We start from the raw sequence: 23,188 nt of genomic DNA, 5'->3' as shown, positions 1-23,188 counted from the left end.
ATACACAATAGTTGAACTACACTATCAGGGAACATAAAGTAAGGTTGAAAAGGAATTGATGTTTGAGATGAATCTTAAAGAATGGATAGAAGGTAAAGATGTGGGGTAGTGGAAAGCATTTGGGGTATGTGCAGAAGATGGGGGATTGAAAGCATGCACGATGCTCGTGGCATTGAATGTAGTAGTACATGAGAAAGGATTAAAAGATTTAGTAGAACATGACAAATAAAGAGACTCTGCAGAAACTTTTTGGAAGATGAATTTTGAGAAACTGAGTCTCCTCAAATAGAGTTTATTACAGTAGCAGAGATGATAAATAAGTATATAAAGCTCTCATACTGAGAATAAGAAGGAGATAATAGAACAGAGAAATATTTAGCAGGTAGAACTAGAAGAGTTGCGTGCTATTATTTCCGGGGAGTGAAGGAGAAAGAGAAGCTCAGAATGACTCTCAGAATTTGTGATGCCTTTAAATATGACAAAAAACACATGAAAAGGAACACGTGACAAAAAGATAATGAACCCAATGTGAAGAATGTTGAATATGAAATGTGTGTGGTAAATTTTAATGGAAATGTTCCCCTTTATATTATGCAATTCATACTCCAGAGCAGGGGTCCTCAAACTTTTTAAACAGGGGGCCAGTTCACCTGTCCCTCAGACCATTGGAGGGCCAGACTATAGATTAAAAAAACTATGAACAAATTCCTATGCACACTGCACATATCTTATTTTGAAGTAAAAAGCAAACGAGCAAAAACACCCGCATGTGGCCCGCGAGCTGTAGTTTGAGGACGCTTGCTCTAGAGGCAAAGGAAAGAATTCTAAGAATAAGAAAATGAAGGTACCAATTAAAATGTTTTCATTGTTTAAAATGCTATTTCTTGAGCAATATGTGTCAGCACCCATGCTGAGAAGAGTAAGTAAGATTATTTCATTTGATACTCCCAACTACACTCTGAAGTCATAACTATTACTACCTTCATTCATTCTGGCACATTTATCAAGGACCACTTTCTGTCAGGCATTACTCAAGGCAATATAGAATCTGCAACAAATAGGACAAAGTTCTTGCCCCTGTAAGATTTCTTTCCATCTATGAAAACATTAGGAGTAATGACTTTCTCAAAATCATACAAGTAGTCAGTAAGTGGTAGGACTAGAATTTGAATCCAGTTCTTATTCAAGAATCTAAGCCTTTAACCATCATGCCATATTGTCTAAGAGGTTATGGATAAGAATATTTAATATTTCAATAACAAAGTAAAAAAGAACATAAGAAAGCAATTCAGACTACAGAAGAGAAGCTTCTGAGATTTCAAATAGCTTTATAAAGACTCACTGTTCTAAATTAGCTATGCAAAGATGAACAGAAGACAATCTGAGGATAATTTTTTCTCACACTGATCTATGTGTGCACATATTATATGTATTATAATATGTACACCCTGAAAAATACTATTTAATATAATTTGAAAAGTTCCCCTCATCTATTTTGCTTGTTTTTAAATATGCATGGTTTGATTTCACAGGTTTTGTTCATTAACTTATGCAACTCTCTCGTTCTTTTTTCATAAAGACAAAATGTTTTTAAGAGATATTTATACATCAGTGTTTCCCAATGAATATCTTCTCAACAACTAGTTCTTCCAAACAACAATAAAAAAGGATTACGTGGTAAAATAAATTTTTGTGATATACTTGGTTAAACAAAGTTCCATAAGATTTTGCATATCACTAATAAACTAATATATGCAATTCTATCTCTAAGAGGGATTAAATATAAAGCACTTTGCAAAATTTCTCGAATAAGGAACATATTTTCAATGTGGCATCTCATGGGATTATACTTCAATAAAATAAAATTTTGAAAAAGGAAACTGTCTTAAATTGCTTAGCCAGGTATATTATCAGATTGCATTGGGACCATTAGTTAGTGTATGTCTTTATATGGCATTACAATGCTATAAGAAAATTGACCCTGGGTAGGTTAGGATCCTGAAAAGTGAGCAAGGTGTTTAAATAAAGGATGATTTGTTTTATAAAAGTCACGAAACATATTCAATCTTTTGTTTTATATGGCTCACCTGACACTATTCAATTCTATCTATTTGAGTCATTCAAGTCTATTATTAATGGTTTTGTATAGAACTTAGATAATACCTACCTAATTACTTCTGTATAAATGTGAGGGTTTCTTTAGGTAGAGTGGTTATTTTTCTAGTAGTTACTTCTGTAATACAGTATGCTGATGAATTAAACAAGAATGGACAATAAATACATGATGTATGATAGATGTTAGAAGTCCACAGAGTTTCGTGAAGGCTGAATAAATACAAAAAAATTAATAGGCATTCTTGCAGACGTTTACTCAATGAAATGGTATATCATTTATTCAGTATTCTAATTAGTTTTCCTTTGGAAGTGTGGTTCAGATGGAGTAGTTTAGCAGGTACAAAAGAAAATAGCAGTATTTGCTATTTTTAGCAGGTACAAAAGAAAAGTGCTTGTGAAATACTTTGAAATGATGAATGTGGTGGTAATATACGGTATGTTGAAAAGGTCATTGTACTTATACAGTTATAAAATAGTGAGGTTAACTGACACTGTGTGAAAAATGTATAATTTTTATTCTGACGTGGTTAAATTAAGTAATAGTCATTAAAGCGAAGAGAAAATACCACGTATTTGCCAAACTAAGTAATACAGCATTACCCCTCTAGACCATCTTTGAGAATTTGATGAAGAATGCAGAAGCCACTCTACCTAGAGACTAAATATCTGAAAGGGTCTCAGTTACACCACTGGGCTTTAAGCAGCTCAAAGGGCTCATTTGTTATCTAGCGATAAATATATGCTAGCAATTCCCACATCATTTAGGCCTAGCAAAATAATGACTCTAAGACTTCCTGAAACATGAGGAAGCATATTTAGTTTTAAGTCTTATTTTCACAGTAAAAAGATACCTTATAAAAGTGTGGTTAAAAATAATAAAATAAATACTATGAGTAATTTTCACTTCTTTTGCATTTGAACCAGATTGATTAACACTAGATAAACTGATTGCCAATTTAGGCAGTTTTTCTCAGCATGCTTCCAAATTCTATAAGACTAGCTCTTTCAGAAAGCCCCACTGCCACTTTTAAAACTCCTTCCAAAACAAGATATTCCCTAAGTTGGCAGAAATTAAAGCCTAAAAGAATTATCTCTTGTACTCAGAGGTTAATAGATTATAGGACTGTTTATACAAATTGGACATCAAACAGTTAACTAGGGAAGCTTAGGCTGAGGTCTAGCTGCACCCAGGGGCCAGCAGGCAGCCCTTGGCACTCCTCAGGGGCAGCTGGGATGTTGTGTATGACAGGAAACAACCTTAGCAACAGGTGTGTTTGATTAATGAGGGGGAAAGCTCCCCAACCTATAACAAACTATGACAATCTCTTCTCTCCACCAGAAAAAGAGAATAGCAAAAGGGAGTAGAGCCAGGGTGCCACTAGCAGGAAAAAAAAAAAAAAACCGTACCTCATAGTGATTAGGATAGGAGAGGCAAAGGCTTATAATAGAGAGTTAAATATGCTCTATTAGAAAATAAATAGAAATTACTGAATCCTTTCTTGAGAAATACCATATCTTCGCACTTCAGGCATAAAGTTTGAGTATTTTCAGAACATCTTCTTTGAAACTACCACAAAATTACAGTAGTAACCAGTCAAGCAGAAAATATTGGATCACAAGAAAATATCACAAGCAGAATGAAGAAAACATAGAAACAGAACATGGATCTAGAAGATGCTTTCCTAAGAACACTGTGATCATATCACTAAGTAAGCCTATGAATCATATTTAGAGTTTGCTGGATTTATATACATCTATGTATGAGTGTGTATATGTACATGTGTTTATATTTACATACATATGCATATACAAGCAAACACACACACATATATGCAAACACACTGTGCCATTCTTTTCAACCAACTATTGCCACCATTTCTCCAAAGTCCTGTGGGTAATAATAGAAAACATTTGAACATGGACTAACTTAACTAACCTTCCTGCACTCCCTTGATGCCAGGCCAGCCAGTGGACTTACCTAGAAACCAGAGATCATCAAGACCTTATATTAACTGAAAATTTCATATAGATTAGCACAGTCAAGATGAGCCAGGAATACTAGTCACATTTGTTACAGATTGTCTTCTTTTCTGAAACATGATCTTCCAAACTCAAAGAAATTACGGCAGAGCAAAATAATTTGAGCAATGACAGATTGTCTAAATCCCACAGACCATATTAAAATAGGACCTCATCTAAACCTCATTTAAATACTTGAGACAATTTAGATTTTCAAACTATGCAAACTGAAATTCCACACACATCCTGAGTAACTCTGCTTTATTCAAGAAATCTCCTTTCCAAATTATTGCTTCCAAAATATAGTTTACCAACACACAGAAAATGAAACATTTCCCTGCAAGGTTTGTTGTCTCTCTACCCAAGGAGCTCTCTTTTCCTACTTCCAAATGTTGACAGAATTCTATTAATCATTATAATCCAAATGTATACATATACACATGTACATATGCATATACATACATAATATTGTAAATTATAAGTTATAGTCCTCAATTCATACTATGCACATGTTGTTTTACTGTGTAGAAAATACACTTTAAATGCAGAAGTTATAGTTTTGATATTAATGTCGCAGGTTTTTTACAACTATTTAAATTAACTACATTGTATTGATGCCATAAGGTACCTCATTAAGGTTATTATTTTTTAAATGCATAAAATAATACAATTGTATTGGGAGAAAACAAAATTTTCCTCTTCATGAATGCACAACCAAAAACTGCTCTTCTAAAAATACTAAAAAATTATGTTTTTTTGTTTTGCTTTTACTTTGAATCTAAAACACTATAAGTAATAATTATAGTTGTTACCACTCATGAAGTACTGAGAGAAACTAAAATTTATCTACTTTTAATCTTAGTGAATATTATTCATCACAGCTTAAGAGGAATAAAATCTGGATAAGACTTTTGCAACAATACTTTCATACGATGGTAATTAGATCAAAGCAACCTAAAAACTTTTCCATTGTTTATTCTTAAAAATTATGTAATGCAAAAATACCACCGAACACAAAAAACTCTAAAGCTTCTTTTACATAGATGTTAAAACCTATTCAATTTTCCATTACAATGAATTCGTAAGAATTTTTGATTTGTATATAAGCAATGAACAATTATTTTAAATTAATTCCCAAAATGTTTATTAAAACATTGTTGTTACTTATCTAAGACAGCAATGATTGCTTAATCTCCAAGTCTCCTGATATCCAAATATTCTAAGCTTATCATGCTACTAATATTAGCAGATTAATTCTTTTATAACTGTATTAGGTAAAAATTGACCATCTGTGTTTTGATTATTTACATTGGAAAGGATGTATTCTTGTCACTCTATAAAAAAATCCTTCACATTAATCACTGAAATTCATCTTTTTCTTTCCACAATGCCTAGTAAAGTGCTCTATTATATGGCTGCCATGTAACATCTCTAACAGAATTATAAAAAGCCTAGACATAATATATTTGAACCACCATTTTCTAGTAGGCAACATTATTAACTTACACAAAAGTCTTCACAATTTTTTCAAAATAACAGACTTTATGTTGTTTATGGATCTTCAACCAACCAAACTTCTTTTATTAATGTATTAAAGTGACTGGAGGATTAGATTCTACGAGAACAGTAAATTACAACTTTTATTTGGAGTTTACATGTTAAAACCAAATAGTTCTCAAAAACTATGGGTCTTTAATCCATAAGAATTAGATCATTGTTATTTTAATTAAATAATTAAATTAATAAATTATTTAATTTAGCTTATTTCATCATCTTACTTGTTCATTAACCCAGAAAAGTACAAATAACATAAACACTTAATAAGAAGGTAAGCATGTAATAAGTAATTGATACTTTTGTAAGGTATCAATATTGCTTCCTTCACTAGAAATGCATTTTTGGCTCAGAAATTTGGCCTCCAAAGCATTTCAGAATAAACTGACATATTCACAGCCATATGTAATATACGCATTGCTTACCTCAGTCAAGTGTGGCGTAGGGTTAAATCCACAGAGATTACACACTCGATTCTTGCATTCAGTGCAGGTATTGAAGTTAGGAGGATCCTTGGAACCTATGTTGAGTTCAGTTTTGCAGAGAGGACAGACTGATTCTGGTTTGGGGGTTTTCTCTGGTTTGGGGGTTTTCTCTGGCTTGGGGGGAAGAACAGCCTTTTGAGGCTCAGCTGTTGAAGGTTTACTGTCCGTAATAGGTGGAGGCTTCTTTTCTGTTTCTGTTCTTTTTACCGTTGGAACTTGTTCAACTTTGGGTTCTAACCTTTCTGCTACTGGGGCTTTTGTTTCCTTTTTCACAGGTGCAATCTTTGCAGGTGCTGGTGGTGCCTGACCTGTGGATTTGGGTGGCCCCTGAGAAGTAGGTGGCTGTGAAGGGGGAGGGACTTGTTTTGTTGGTGCCCCTGGCCCACTTTGTGAATGAGGTCCAGGCTGGCCAGCTGTGGCAATTAAATTTGATGCCTGGCTGAAAATTGATGCTCCAAACCCGAAAAGTTTCCCAGTCACAGTTTCTTGAGGAGTTGTAGGCTGTGATTTAGGAGCATCAGTAATACTTCCCAGATTCAGACTGAAACGTCTCGACTGCTCCTGAGGCTTTGGGGGCTGTTGAGATGCGGGGACAGTTTGGCCAGTGGTGGGTCGTGGGCCAGGGGGTGTTGGTGACCCTTTTGGCATTGGCTTGGCATCAGGTTTAGGGCTCATTTTGGTTTGTGCTTTCTTAGGTTCTTCTTTCTTCTGAACTGGATCAACTTGTTTTTCATCTTTGCTCTCTGAAGTAGGCCCAGGATGCGAAATAATTTTTGAATCTGATGCAGGTCGAGGTATGGCTTGAGAATCAAATGGGGTGACTTTCTCTCCTGTTGGTGGAAAACTTTGTGAAGGTTTGGCAGAGTCCACTTTTAGAGGAGGGGTTGTTTTCTCTTGAGCCTGTGATTGTACTTTGGAGCTTGGTATATCAGGTTTTGTTGCTGAGGATAAAGATGCAATGTCTGGGGGTGGCTTTACTGTCTTCGGCTGCTTTGGTTTATCATCAGCAACAGGGTCCTTGGCCTGCTCAGACGGGATAGAAGGTTCTTTGGGAGGGGCTGGCTTGGGGGAAGACTCTGCCACAGGGGGCTGCTTGGCGGTGGCTGGGGGAGAGCCATGGAGGGTTGGTTGTTTCACTAGTGGTGGTGGCTTTTTAGACTCAGGTGCCTTAGAAATGTCCTGTTTGGGTGCAGTATCCTTCTTTGGGGAAGTCTGCTGTGACTGTGGGGATGATTTGCTCACTGCTGATGTAGGAGTCACAGGGGCAGTCTTCGGTTTGGGCTGGGGTGATGAGGGAATTGGAGCCAGATCACCTCCTAGAGCTCTTTGCATCTGACAGTTTAAACAGAGCCACTCTTTTATCTAGAAATAATACCAAAAAAAATGGTCACTGAGATAATAATACTGTAAAAACACAAACATCTTTTCAAAATGCATGCTGCCATTTGAAACTACGTGTCTCATCATTCAAAGCATAAAATAGAGACCAAACTATTTTCATTAATTTATAAAAGGTTTATTTATATTACAATTATAACTGATAGGCCTCTGAGACCAAAGCAACCTATATTTAAAAAAAAACAAAAAGTAAAAATCAAAACATAGTTCTATGTTTCTTCCAATGTTAATTTTGCTATTCTTTGCCTTTGATTTACTTAAATTCTGATTATGCTCAGAAATAGAAAACCATGCATAACACAAAACAAGTTTAACATATTAGATTCCATAAATAAATTATGTTAGAAATTTTTTCTATTGCTGGCTCATAAACAGTTTTAGGTATACAGCCAAGAGTAGGCTTGTTAAATTATGAACACATTGGCAATTTTTTAAATTAGCAAAGCATTACTTTCCCTTCCAAGGCAACATACTCAAACATGTGAAAACAAATTGTTAAGCATTCTGGGTTAGAAAGAGAATATCCTCTGCAAAGAAAGTAAATAAAAAATAATAGCATTCTCTCAAATTATAAATAGGGTGATTTAACAGAGAAAATATGGTTTCCTTATAAATCTTATGAACATACTTGAAAGAAGAATATGAGTAAATAATGTACATATTTGACTGATGATATATGTGTATATGTGAATGAGATATATATATATGTGAGATATACATTGTATATGTGCATATATATGTTTATGTACATACATACACACACACAATTGCAAATACTCTTCTCATAGTGCATCCATTGTAAAAAGCTGTCGAATTTAATACTATATTTTAGGAGATAGTTTAAAAGTACCTATATTTAATATTATTTTTCAAAAATAATGTTTGCTTATTAGAGATTATTTTAAATATGTCCAAAATAATTTAGAATATAGAATTTTACCATGATCCAATCCTCCCTACCCAAAGTAACCAATGTTAAGAGTTTGGTACTGAAGTTCTTTGTACATAATAACGCATAAGGAAAAAAAATAAATGTGTGAACTAAAGGCCCCAGAAAAATTTCCCACAGTACAAAACCATAAAGTGGATTAGGGCAAGATGGCTGACCAGAGACACCAGCTGCCAGAATGCTTCAGTATGAAGGAGAAGTTTTAGATAAAAGAGAAACAATTAACAAAAGGCAAACACAGTTCAGATGTAGGTATGAGGGAAGGGTGCCAGAACCTTCAGGAGACTGCATGGGAAGAAGTCACGGAGCAGAACAGGAAGCAGCAGGGTATGGGCAGAGATTGACCCCCAAGAGGACTGGAGTCAAGCAAGAAGTGTAGGTGAAGCAGTTTGGTTCTCCCTCTCTCACATGTCTAACAGTTGGCAGCTTCCCAAGCTGCTGGAGAGACTTTCTGCCCACAATTCAACAAGAAGACATAACAATCCTAAATATTAATGCACCTAACACAGGAGCACCCACATTCATAAAGCAAACCCTACTAGATCTAAGTAAAGAGATAAATAGGAACATTGTAATTGCCAGGGACTTCAATACCCCACTGACAGAATTGGACAGACTATCCAAGCAGAAAATAAAGAAAAAAACACTGGACTTAAACGGGACACTAGAACAAATGGGCCTAACAGAGATTTACATAACATTTGACCCCAAAACTACTGAATATACATTCTCATCAGCACATGAAAGATTTTTCAAGATCAATCATATCCTCTCCACAAACATGGCCTGAGAAATTAAAAACAAATAGAAATCATACCATGTATCTTTTCAGACCACAGTGTAATAAAACTAGAAATCCACTCCAAGAGAACCATTTAATTCTAAACAAAGTCAAGAAAATTAAACAACCTGCTACTGAATGATTATTGGATCAATATTGAAAGTAAGATGAAAGTTAAAATATTTCTCAAATTTAATGACAAAGGAAACACAAGCTATCAAAATCTATGAGATACAGCAAAAGCAGTCCTAAGGGGAATATTCACAACCTTAAATGCGTACATCAAAAAGATAGAATGATAACAAATTAACAATCTAATGACATGTCTCAAGGAACTAGAAAAGGAAGAGCAAACCTAACCCAAAGCCAGCAGAAGAAAAGAAACAACTAAGGTTAAAGCAGAACTTAACAAAATCAAAAAGAAGAAAATTATACAGAAGATTAATGAAACAAAAAGTTGGTTCTTTGAAAAGATCAACAAAATTGGTAGATCTCTTGCTAAATTATCCAGAAATAGAAGAGAAAGGAATCAAATAAGCTCAATCGGAAATAAAAAAGGAGGCGCGGTGGCCAGTGGCTCACGCCTTTAATCCTAGCACTCTAGGAGGCCGAGGTGGGTAGATCATTTGAGCTCAGGAGTTCAAGACCAGCCTGAGCAAGAGCAAGACCCCGTCTCTACTAAAAATAGAAAGAAATTAGCTGGACAACTTAAAATATATAGAGAGAAAAAATTATCTGAGCATGGTGGCGCATGCCTGTATACCCAGCTACTTGGGAGGATTGTTTGAGCCCAGGAGCTTGAGGTTGCTGTGAGCTAGGCTGACACTACGGCACTCTAGCCCAGGCAACAGAGAGAGACTCTGTCTCAAAATAAATAAATAAAGAAAGAAAGAAGGAAAGAAAAAAGGAGATATTACAATAGATACAGAAATATAAAATATTACCTGAGAATACTATGAAATTCTCTATGCACATAAACTCAAAAATTTACACAGAAAGGACAAGTTTCTGGAAACACACAATGTCTCAAGATTCAATCAGGGAGATAACAGAACTCCTGAAACAGACCAATAACATGCAATGGGATTGAAGCAGCAATAAAAATCTTCCAACAAAAAAGAGCCCCAGAGTAGATAGAGTCATAGCTGAATTTTATCAGACCTACAAAGAAGAGTTGGTACCCATTCTGCAGAAATTATTCCATGACATCAAGAAGGAGGGAACCCTCACCAATTCACTCCACAAAGCCAGTATCGCCATGATAACAAAGCCAGGAAAGGATACAACAAAATAAATAAATAAATAAAACTACAGACCAATATCCCTTATAAATATAGATGTAAAAATCCTCAATAAAATACTAGCAAACTGAATTCAACAGCATATGAAGAAAATAATCCCCCATGATCAAGGGGGCTTCATCCCAGGGATGCAAGGATAGTTCAACATAAATCAATAGATGTGAACCACCACATAAAGAGAAGCAAAAATGAAGATCATAATATCTTAGTAGATACAGAAAAAGCATTCAACAAAATTAAGCACCATTTCATGATAAAAACCCTCAACCCTTGGCTTCTTCACAGCCAAGGAAATAATTAACAGAGAAAATAGACAACATACAGAATGGGAGAAAATATTCATAAGTTATACACCCGATAAAGGATTAATAACCAGAATCTATAATGAACTCAAGGAAATCAGCAAGGAAAAAAATCAAACAGCCCCATTAAAAAGTAGGCAAAAGACATAAAACATAAGCTTCTCAAAAGAAGATAGACAAATGTCCAATAAACATATGAAAGATGCTCAATGTGACTAATCAGGGAACTGCAAATCAAAACCTCAATGAGATATCACCTTATCCCAGTCAGAATGGCTTTTATTAAAAAGTCCAGAAACAATAGATGCTGGCATGGATACAAAGAAACTCTTATACACTGTTGGTGGGACTACACATTAGTACCACCTGTTTGGAAAACAGTATGGAGAGTCCTTAAAGAACTAAAAGTCAACCTACCATTTAATCTAGCAATCCCACTACTGGTTATTTACCCAAAGGAAAAAAAATCATTTATTAAAAAGACACCTGCACACAAATATTTATTATGGAAAAATTCACAATTGCAAATATGTGGAATCAACCCAAATGCTCATCAATTCATGAGATTAACAAAATGTGGTATATGTATACTGCAGAATAATAATCACGAAGAAGGATAACTTAATGCCTTTTGCAACAATCTGGATGGAACTGGAGATCATTATCCTAAGTGAAGTATCTATAGAATGGAAAAACAAACACCATATGTACTCATTATTAAGTTGGAACTAACTGATGGCACACACGTACATAGAGGGAAATAAATCTCAAAGGAAATAAAGGAAGGGGGAGTGGAGAGGAGGGGATGGGCAAACACATACCTAAAGGGTACAATAACACTATTTGGGTGATGAGCACACTTTTAACCCTGATTCAAGCATTATAAAAGTAATCCATGTAACCAAAAATATTTGTATCCACCCCCCATAATACTTTGAAATAATAAAAATTAAAATTAAAAAAGCCTGTAAAGTGGCTGATAAACACATAATCTCTACTTTCAAAGACTTGCCTTTTGAAAAGAAATACAATTAATCATTCCTAAAGTGTTTAAAGCCTCTTTGAAATTATTTAAACTCATATTACCAAATTACCTTGTTATACCAAAGCTTATTTTGCAACCAAATGAAAAGTAAACTTATGTTTGGAGAATGTTAAAAGAAGTTTTCAACTCAAACAAAAATGTTATATTTCTGTTTTAAAACTGTGAAAAAATAAAATGACTATATTTTTAAAATATAGGTAATAAGTTCTTAGGTATTCATTATGTTTGTTTTTAGTATGGATATTATATTCTCATGTATTCATTATATTTTTATCTTTACCTTTGTATATGTTTGAAGCATTTCACAAGATAAGTAACTATTTACATATAAATATTTGTAGTCCCAAAACAACAACATAATTGAGACCCCTGCAAATACCATGACAAAAGGCAGGCTAATATGTAAAGAAATTTTCACTGCATTTTACTCCCTTCTTGATGGAAGGAAATACCTCTATAAATATGCATCTGCCCACTCACCCACATCCCTATCATCATGTCAGTTCTGCTGTATGGCCATTTATTTTTTTCTCATTTATTTTCTTATAGCCTTACATGATCACCTTATAATTATACAGCCAGACAAGGAGAAAAAAATGATTTAAAACATAATCTTTTACATGTAGTGTCACTGGCTTTTATCTATAAAATATCTATTATATAAGATATGTATCCACATTAACAATTTTAAATTACAAACTTCTGGGATCGGTAACTTTCATTTTTATCAATTGTTCTTATTCATTTTAACAAGTGTCAAAAATGGATGTAAAATTTAACCAATATTCATTCTTTTATTCAAATATATATGAAGCACCTTCTATAGGACTCATACTACTGAAGAAGCAAAAGCCCTGTTCTGAGGGAGGCTTCATTATAGTGGGTGTCAGATAAGAAAACAACAAATTAATGTATAATATAATTTGGGGGTTATTATAGGTATATAATAAATATCTGATGATATTGTGATGATATTTCTTTTCTTTCCTGTTAGTTTCTCTCTTGTTTTTTGTCTCTGAAAATTTTCCTTGGATGCATTCAGTTTTATCAGTAAAATTGTAAGTTTCTTTACAATGTAAATGTTGGAATTTCATACATAGCCAGCCACAGGCCCTAACTTTATCCATGGACAATGGCAAAATTAGAACACTACCGTGACGTATCTGATATACATGGACATTGGGAAATACATTTGATACTGTCCTTATTCCAAAATCAAATGATTCGATGCAGTTTATAAATGTATATAAATATATCTGCACCTAAGCAGAGAAAGGAGAGTTAGTACATGGGAGGAGGAAAACAGAAGTCACTGCCCTGCACAGGTAGAAAATTCTGCTTTTCTCTTAACACACTTTTTTTCTTGAACAGACTCCACTCTCTATATTTTGTCCTTTTAATGACCACATTTATTTTAAGTATGATAAACAACACATGATAGATATTAGATCCCTCAATGTTCCCTCTCGCTGCTAGAATACAGGTTGAAATCATTATCTATACTATCACAATATGAAAAGCTTTTATCCTCTTAGGATTGTTTTAGAAAGAGCCTCCTTTTTATTTAATTCTGCTGGCCAAATCTGTTGAAGATAGAAATGATTTTTATCTCAGTACTTAACAGTCTAGTACTGAAAACAGCAATATTTCCAATCCCCTAATTCAATTGGGGAACAAAAAAAAGCCTTCCTATTCATTGAGAAAATTTAAAAAGTCCACAGCCAGCCCCAGCATTAACATCATGAACCACCTTCCACTTTGCCCTTGGTCGGGTCTTTCACAGCGCACTTAGGGAGAGCAACACACAGTGATAGCACCACTGTTCTCTGAGTCATTCAAGTTAGAAATCTTGCAATATTTCTACCACATTCTCAGTTATTCCCTAAATGGGTCTGCATTGCTTGTGAAAGGTAATTCCCAACTCATTCTCTCACATTTACAAAGCCAGTCCTTCATTTGGCGCTCATCATTTCTTAAACACTACACTTTCACTTAAACAGTAACCTGCTTAAGACAAAAACACCATTACCCTTCAAACCTCAATGTCTTTCCCCTACTGATAAAATAAATTTTGCAAGAAGTTTAAAATATATAATTTTGTTGGTGTTCTTATGCTAGCACTTGACACAACTGTGCTATTTCCAAGACTGTATACCCCCAAAATCTCTAAGCAACAAATGGTAAGGACTTCCTCATTGTGGTGCTTCTGCTGATCTCCAAGGTCTAAATGACTGTTTAAGCATCAGAGATGTACACAAATATCTTTCGAGGTGGTTTGAATTAAACAAATTAATTTAAAATGTTTAACTGTGCTCTTCAAGCTACAGCATCTCTGTGTTTACACTCTGAATCCCCAGTGTTTACCCAATCTGTACAGCAGGCTTCTGTCTTCGTTCTCTGGTTGCGTGCCATTCTCTCCACAACCCTATTCTTTCTATACCTCAGGCTGCTGAAAATCTATCCTCATTTTGATTCAAACTAAAAAGAGCCTTTCATAATTACAATGTCTGCTAACCATAAATATTTTCCTTGCCTGGAGCTAATTACTGCCTTGTTTCACTTCCAGAAGTAAAGTTTTATCTCTAATTCTGAGCAGAGATGTACCTGCCTAGGACACTTGCTGTTAGCTATATATGGTGCCCATATCTATAATATAGTTGGTTTCTTGGTTTGGCATTATCGGGTCTTCATTGTATCACTGCCATGAATGGTAATCTTAGAAGATTTTAGACTTTATCACTTCCTTGCCATGCCATAGAAGTCAGACAATATCTGAGGTCAAGTCTGATTCATAGAAGATGGCTTCCACATATATTTCATAAACAACATCCCAGTTTTCCTGTCAAAAAGTAGCACCCTCTCCCTAACATTATACTTATAATCATCTACATCCATTTGATGAATGGTTGGAGAAATGTAATAAATAATACCAAGAGAGCCTACAACTGTATCAAAGTGTCCTGGAAGGACTCTTACCTTCAACATGTAAGCATTAAAAGGAAAGAATCCAGCTTTATTAGATAGATACGTTAAATCTAAACTATTCCTCAATTCTAGATTTTATATGACAAATAAGGGAAAATAGTCATCTTTTGTTTTCTCCACCTATAGCCCTACTTAAAGAGGTACATAAATGGAATTCAGGATCTGGAGAAACAATTGTTTAATGAGCTATATGAACTCAATTAGTTCTATGCAAAGGAAAAAAAGAAAGGCATAAAAATGTTCCTTTAGCCTTCTAATTTAATATGCTACATAAATGGGGGTAAGATAGCGGTCAGACAGGATTGCTGCTCAGTGTGAGGCCACTGGGTATTCTGATGTAGACCTGCATATAATTAATCTAACACACCTCCCTGTTTAATCCAATCCCTGCAGTTCCCTTTTGTTGAGCCTTGTTCTGTATCAGAGCTGTGAAATACAGTAATACAACTTCACTGGCTAAGGCCCTGGATGGATAATCATAAATGTCTTATTTAGATTTTTCAAGATGTACTACTTGAAGGTTTAATTGTGAACTTCACATACAGAGTTTCAATGGATGGTGCTACTTAAAAAAAGTATCAAAATTATTTGACTACCAAAAAATTATACTCTGATTTTTAAGGGTGTATCTTCAGTAATGATTCAAGATAATCAACTTGATACATCTAGCAATAGAGTGAATTGGTACATTCTGGGAGTCCAGAATTAATATGATTATTAATTCTCAGAAATATTATTAATTTATTGAGCTTCAAAACAGAATGTAAATCTCTCTCAAAAAAGAATAGAAATTCCAGAAGGCATAATGACTAACATCCACCCTTCAATGTAGCCCAAACTGGAAAATTTAAACATAAAAGCTACGTAAGAGTCATCACAGAATCTCTACTCAATTAACACAGCAGTAGTACTTGGAATGATGGAACATCAAAAGAACAAACACAATGTTAGGAATCTATATTTGCTGGTGTTCATACTGTTCAAATTAGCTATTGAATAAATTTTCCTCAATCATGCTGTCATCCTGTCCTTGTACTATGAAACCTGTTGGGTTCTTTCTTCTAGACTCATCACAATTAAACCTTTTTTATTTTTTTTTTGCAAACCATAACATCTAAATGGACCATTTACTTCACCAAGGTGATATTCTTATTCTTTCTTATCTGAGTCAAGATCCCCAGTCAAATGTGGGCTCCTCTCCCATTTATATAAATGATATCCATCCTTTACAATCCACTGAACTTCCTCCTTTACCACTAAATATCCCATCATTAATTAAGGTCCGCTGCTTCTCAACTATTATAGTACTATATTGTAGTCAGAACCATAGCACTTAGACTCAAATGTTAGTGTTTTAAATTATTTTCCAATTATTTCCTCTTCTTTCCTCATATAAACTTTTAATCGGAATGGCCACTTTTCATGCTTACTCTTAGCTCTGTATTCAATACCAAGTAAATTTTAGATTTTATTTAATGATAAACTATTCAAAAAAGATTTTTCTTTTTCCTCATATTATCTTAAAATACTTATTGAAAACCTTACATTATTTTGAATGCCAAAAAATATAATATAAGCAGATAAAAGGTCTAAGAAATCAACATTATAAAGAGAAAATCAAGCTGAAGTTTGATACCAGATTACACCTTCTGTTACCCAAGGAGTGCCCAAACCACATGACCTTCCCCACAAAGTCAGTTACTGCCTAACAGCAGTTTGGCTGCAGATGGCTCACTGTAGTTGACATCTTTAGCTATTCATATTAATGCATAATTTATTTGGGTTAAAACTAGACACTAGCATTCCTCAGAACTGTGATGACATAGTCAGCAAGTTAGTAAAACAGTTTTATTTAAAAAAAAAAAGCCATCTAGAATTTGTATGGATATTTCCTGTCTTAAACTGTGTGGATTACAATTTGTGCTGTATAATTCAGCTGTCATAGCCAAATCTTGTAAAACGTAAACTAAATACGTACACTTTTCTTCATAAACCATAATAATGCTCACCAAATACTAACAATGACATAGGTAAATACTCACAAAAAAGATGAAATGATAAAATCATATTTTAATATGTTTGTATATATAGCTCAAAACAAAAAATCTGATGCTTGCAACAAAGCACAATAAAAAAAAATTACAGCACATGAACATGAAAGTATACCTGTAGTCTATTATAGTTATACAAAGAGAGGAGAATCTCAAATCAGTAAGTTGAACTTACATATGTTATACATTAACACTTCTAAACTGCCTCTCCTATGGGGAATTCAAACTTTCACACCTCAACTGATTAACACATACCTAGGTCTATCACACAATTTTGCAGCCTGTGATCCAATGGCTCCAATTAGCCAGTGTTTGTACAATGATCTGAATAGCTTATTGCACTGTTCTCTTATTATTTAATTTAGAAATGAAAAATGAAAACATAAATTACATTAGTGAAAAACATAAAAGGTCTCATAAACTTAATATAGAGACAAATATAAACTCATTGTATATGCTGAATGCACCATATTTTAAAATTCAATCAGATGCTCATTGGAATAAGCCAATTACTGTGTGTTGACTTGGGAAGAAAAGAAGTATGTTTCAAAAAAATATGAAATGCTTAAAATATATCAATGCTTATATAAACAGTTCATAAGGAATTTTTAACTCTCTTGGAATGGAAGCCACTTTAACTTGGAAATCATTCAAAGTTTACATAGTTGCATGTGTGCACATTTTAAAAAATGAATTTAAGGAAAATTCGATTTTAAAATTATGCTTAATCAGTATATTATTTTCAATTTTTTTTACAAATCCTATCCGTATATTTCATTATCATTTATTATTTCCTTCTGAAATGTGTTTTAATCCTTCCTCTGTCAATTAAAGACTTTAAATAAGTTAAAAAAGATATGCACAGGAAAAATTTTCCAAACAAATACAATTACAGTATCCTTATCACATGTTCACATAGTGAAGCCTGCTACTTGATTTTCTTAAAATTGTTTCACATAAATAGAAATCTGTTCCTGTAAGTTGTTTTAAGTATTCAACTGGTAACTTTGACTTTGCTGAACAAATGACAGAAATATCATATTTCTATGAATTGTTTTACAATGGATAAATGTTTTTAATTAGAGAGAATAAAACAAAAAAGGTGGTTCAGTATTTTATATTCAGGAAAGAACAGATCTTATCCATATGTACTTTATTATATTCTATTTTATAAACAAGATTCCACCTTAAATTGCTAATTATTGGCTCTCCTTCTAGACTCAGAATTCTACTCCTGACAGTGGGCAGTTATGAAATTCACCATCACTATTCTCAAATTTGAGCAGAGTGGCCTGCTTATAATAGGAGCTCACAGCTTTCTTAACAGAAAAAGAATGAATCACTTTATAAGACTCTACTTTGGGCAGCACTGACTAGGAAGGTATAAAACCAGTTCTTTCAAACCTCAATTTTTTTATGTCAAATATTCCAAAAATAAGCTGGTAAGAGTTTCATTTCTTTTTAATTTTAAGGATATGTAAAATTTATACACAAACATGCTTTGTGTAACCTAGAAGTTTAGGAAATGGTATGGTAAATCAAATAATCTAGTTAAAGACAATGTAGTCTCCTATAAAAAGATGCTAAATTTTAGGAAATGGTATGGTAAATCAAATAATCTAGTTAAAGACAATGTAGTCTCCTATAAAAAGATGCTAAATTTTAGGAAATGGTATGGTAAATCAAATAATCTAGTTAAAGACAATGTAGTCTCCTATAAAAAGATGCTAAATTTTAGGAAATGGTATGGTAAATCAAATAATCTAGTTAAAGACAATGTAGTCTCCTATAAAAAGATGCTAAATTTTGGGTCAGCAGATCTGGTTTCTTGTATGGGACTCATTGCCAAGTAACTTTATTCCCTTGCAAAAGGCACAAATTCTTAACCTCAGTTTTCTCATCTACAGATGGAACTAACAATTATGGTACCATTTCTACTTGTCTATTAGAATTTTATAAATATTATTAGTAGTAGAAATATTAATGAATGTGTATCTATAATTTCAATTTCAATACACCAGTACATATATAGCCAAATTTGATTTTTAATTTAGGAATACTCTCACATTACAAATAATTAAACTAAATACTCACAAAAATAAAGTGACCTGGCCAAATCACACAACAAATAAGAACTAGAATTTATACTTACATTCTCAAAGTCTAAAGTCTGATATATATTTCCCACTTTTCCAAAAGGCTATCTTATGATCAATTTATAAAGAAATAAGTTTCAAAATGCTTTAAAGTATGAATTCTGATTTTGTCTTTTTACTCATCTTTAAAAGGTGGACACCACCTCATTAACATAGCATGAAATTGACAAAGTGTATATAAAGTACCCAGTGCACAGATTGAAATTCAGTGTTTAAAATACTGTCTCTGTTCCCTGTGACAAAAGGCCAATCCTCATTCTTTTTGAAGTAAGAATAAGACAAGATACATTGCTTGGAATGAAAATGTTGCTTCCTTATCAAAGGCAACTAGAAGTACTTTTAAGTGAATTCATAGTAAATATCTGCAAGAGTTCACATGTGTAAAGAACAGAGCTAAGACTAGAACCCAGATTGTTTGATGCCTTATGGATTTCATTTGAGATTGTTATTACTACAAGGAAAACTATTATAAACGTCTAATAGATTGTTTACATCTTTATCATCAATGTAATACCTTTGAAATATATGTAAATAAGAGTTCAGATGTATCTAAACTAATTAAGATATAGAATAGGAGAGAATGTAAGATATGTGTATTTTCTCAAGGGATATAAACAATGAGCAAGTTAACCCATCACTGTATTCAGCTTACTGATCCAATAAATGATTTTGTCAACTATGGATATCTGCTTTCACAGCAGAACATCTGTTCTTAGCAAGCTATATAGATTTTCGTACCAGTTACAATAATATATAACAGACTTACTAGATATTATAAAAGCTGGCTCTGCAGAAAGACACCTGAAACATCTAGTCATTTAAAAAATAAAAGGGAAAAAAGGCTTTTGTTCTAATAATAAAACTTATAGGTAAAGCCCGAAGGGGGGGGTGTATATATAAAATATATTTTTTATATTCCTGGTTTTTTACACACACACATACATACACATCTCCAAGGAACATTAAAATCATAAGGGAAATGTTGCAAATTGTATCTCAACAAAGATGAGAGCTATACAAATACAGTGTTTGTACACATATTTAAGTGACATACATTTTTAAATGATTGAGTTCTTTCATTCCTTTAATTTTATTAGAAAATTTTAAAGAAAGGTAAATTCATTTTGTTTAATTAGGATATTCTCATTTTTAAATAGTATGAATGATACTATATGGATTATCAGAATTGCAAAAAACCCAATATCCTTTGTCTTCCAAAAATGTTATGCTTACAATCAAGGTATTTTATTTTTCTTTATTGGCTTTATATAAACCTGAGGCCAGTTAAAGCACAAGTGGCTGTGACAAAGAATGAATAAAGAAACTGACCAAAACTGGCATCACAGGCATAAGGTATTTCAAATCCTCATTGTTATTTAGAACCAAAAATTCTTGACATTTCATCAGGTAGAATGCTAAGAGTGAAGATATAAATATCAAGAATCTAAATCCTTTATCCAACCCTTCATCATATAATTGTTTAACCAATCATTTGATGACCTCAACTTTTGAAATTACCCCAGTGTTAATTTTAGTTATAACATGAATTTACAAGATTAAAAAACTAGTGCCAAAAAGTATAACATTTAAAATAAAAGCCTCCCTGGCTACCACATAAGCTAACTTTCCAGAATCAATCAGTGTTAACTTTTCCTTTTAGTTTCTCCTGTGGTTGCTATTATAACTTTAAATAATCAGTTTTATTTTCTCACCTATAAATTTAAAATGTTATATATTTTTCCCATACTATAAAAAGTGAATTTTTTCATTAGATACCCTTATATTAGCACCTATTAGCTCCCTGTGGTTTGGATTTCATAAAATGTCCATTCCTTCACCTCCGTATGACCATAGACAGAAGTGAAGAGATCTCAGAATTATACACATTCTTGGGTGCATTCCCTCCCTTTCCTTCCTTACTACACTCACACTTGACACAGCCTCTGTTGGGACTATATACACCAACTGGAACGTTAGTTGCCATTAAAAACTGTAGATTCCCAAGTAACCTATGAACTCTCAGACTCTAATCCTTAAATGGGAGGAAGGGAGAGAATCCTACCATTCATGCCCATGCCCGTCCCTACCCCTCTCTTGATACATATTACAAACCTCTTCTACTTCAATTTTATTAATAATGCTTATTGCCATCTTCCACGCTGTATGTTTTAGTTATTTGTGACCTTTACTAGACTAGATGTTCCATAGGGGAAGGATTTTGTGTGTGTGTTGTTCGCTCCTATATTCCCAGAGTCTAAAACATGCCTGAAGCATAGTACATGCTAAGTAGTTCAGTAATTTTTTTCTTTTGTTAGTAAGAATTTTTGTAAGTTCTTTATGATTGCTGAACGAACTTTTTCCTATGAATGTTGTTTTAGTTGTTTTGTTTGTTTCTTCCTATTAGTTCATCTATGTTCTTCATGTGGAGTTATTGCTAAAATGTCTAGTTAGACTCTTCATTCATTTATAGTGAGTATTTCTATTATTTAGTATAGGTAATTGACAGATTTTTGTGTGTGTGTTTGTAGACAATTCTGCTTCCCCATTAGTCCTCTACTTTGAATGAGACGATGCAGGATGGCAAATGGTCAGTATCCAAGTAAGGATAGCTTTACTCTGATAACAGATTTAGTGCATTTGACTCATTGCTGAATAATGTTTTGTTTTCTTTTTTGTAATATTCTGTAGTAGGAAAAGAACATTACCTGCACTTCCCTTCCTTTGAAGGCCATAGTTTTTCTTATGAGGATACTTCTTCAGGCAGCTCACCCCTTCATTTGTAGAACATTCTCTGGCTTTAGCCTGAGGGGTAAAATAAAGGCTCCCTCTACACTCTGTCTTCCCAGTAGAGATTAGGAAAGAGTCCAGTTGTCCTATTTGTTTCTGTTGCAGTTCTTTAATTTATTCTTTGATTACTGACCACAACCCACTACTGCTACTGCTGCTTTTTATGTTTGTTGATTCCAAGTTTAGGGCTTTGCTGAGGTTCCCTCAGGAAGCCACTGTAAAGTGGTTTTCTCAGCTCTTTGTCCTTCCCATTTTCTTTCTGTTTTCTAGGAATTCTTCAACATTCCAATTTATGTGGTTGGTGTACTTTCTGGAACTACTATTCTTTCAATCTTTTAAAAAGTGGGACCTTAAGAGAAATGAGATGAACATTTGTGTGCTCAGTTCTCCTTTTTTAGAGGAACCATGTGGCAGTCTTTGCTTAGAATTTGAGGTGACAAAAGGCCTTTGTGCTAAAAGCAGCAAACTAAAAAAAGAATATCCTCTTTTCTAAAAGTTCTTTCAGTTATTCCATCAGGAATGTCTTGCATACTCTCTTTCTCCACAGTTTCTAGCCTCCTGACATTTGGCACACCTCTACTGTTTTCTCAGCAGCTCTTCTAAACAAATTCTGCCCCCTGCTTCTCTTACTAGAAATAGAAGCAGCAGCAGGTCTATCCACCTAAAGGAGGTGGCTAGTTAAGCCATTTTACCCAACTGAAAAATTTCAGTCATTTCTTGTTTTGTTTTATTTTTTAAGAAGTGGAGATGGCTTATATGCAAGTCTATATATGCAAGTCAAGAAGGCTTTTATGTTTGTATTTTGGATTTTTTTTTTAGCTCTTGAAAGGTGGCCATGTTTTTGTTAAATAAAATACCTGGTTTCAGGCAAAAGACTGATTAATACATGGGCTACAATGACTGAAAAAAACAAATGACAAAAACAAAAAATAAAAAATAAAAAACACCTAAATCTACTTTCATCACTAACATTTGCTTCATTATCAACATTTTGAATGTGACAAGTCTTTTTCATATATTACAAAATTTCATAAGATTTGGGAGAATTGGCAAGCATTAGGGACAATCCTTTAAATCTCTGTACCTAAATTGATGTTGCTTGAGGCTATACACCATACAACAGAGATACAATAAATCAACAAAAATGACAATAAAAAAAGCTTTTTGTCACTAATTAGAAAGCAAATGTTCTGTTTCTGTGTCAGAAAACAAGCCCCAAAAGAGGACCTATATTGTAGAGATTTATTCCATCAATGGATC

General features: G+C 33.6%; 1 protein-coding gene across 8 annotated transcripts in view; it reads right to left on the bottom strand.

Annotated features, from left to right (window-relative positions):
• The window catches only part of PCLO (piccolo presynaptic cytomatrix protein), a 356,900-nt gene that overhangs the window by 319,537 nt on the left and 14,175 nt on the right, over positions 1-23,188 (bottom strand). For all 8 annotated transcript variants that reach the window (XM_012779513.3, XM_076006473.1, XM_076006474.1 and 5 more), the window contains exon 3: positions 6,114-7,535. In XM_012779513.3, coding sequence (XP_012634967.2) covers positions 6,114-7,535 — 1,422 coding nt within the window. The remainder of the gene's footprint in view (positions 1-6,113; positions 7,536-23,188) is intronic.

The sequence above is a fragment of the Microcebus murinus genome, chromosome 9 (genome assembly GCF_040939455.1).
Source record: "Microcebus murinus isolate Inina chromosome 9, M.murinus_Inina_mat1.0, whole genome shotgun sequence".
In the NCBI taxonomy this organism is placed as follows: Eukaryota; Metazoa; Chordata; class Mammalia; order Primates; family Cheirogaleidae; genus Microcebus; species Microcebus murinus.
The sequence above is the reverse complement of the archived record's forward strand: the minus strand, read 5'-3'. Positions and strand labels throughout refer to the sequence as shown.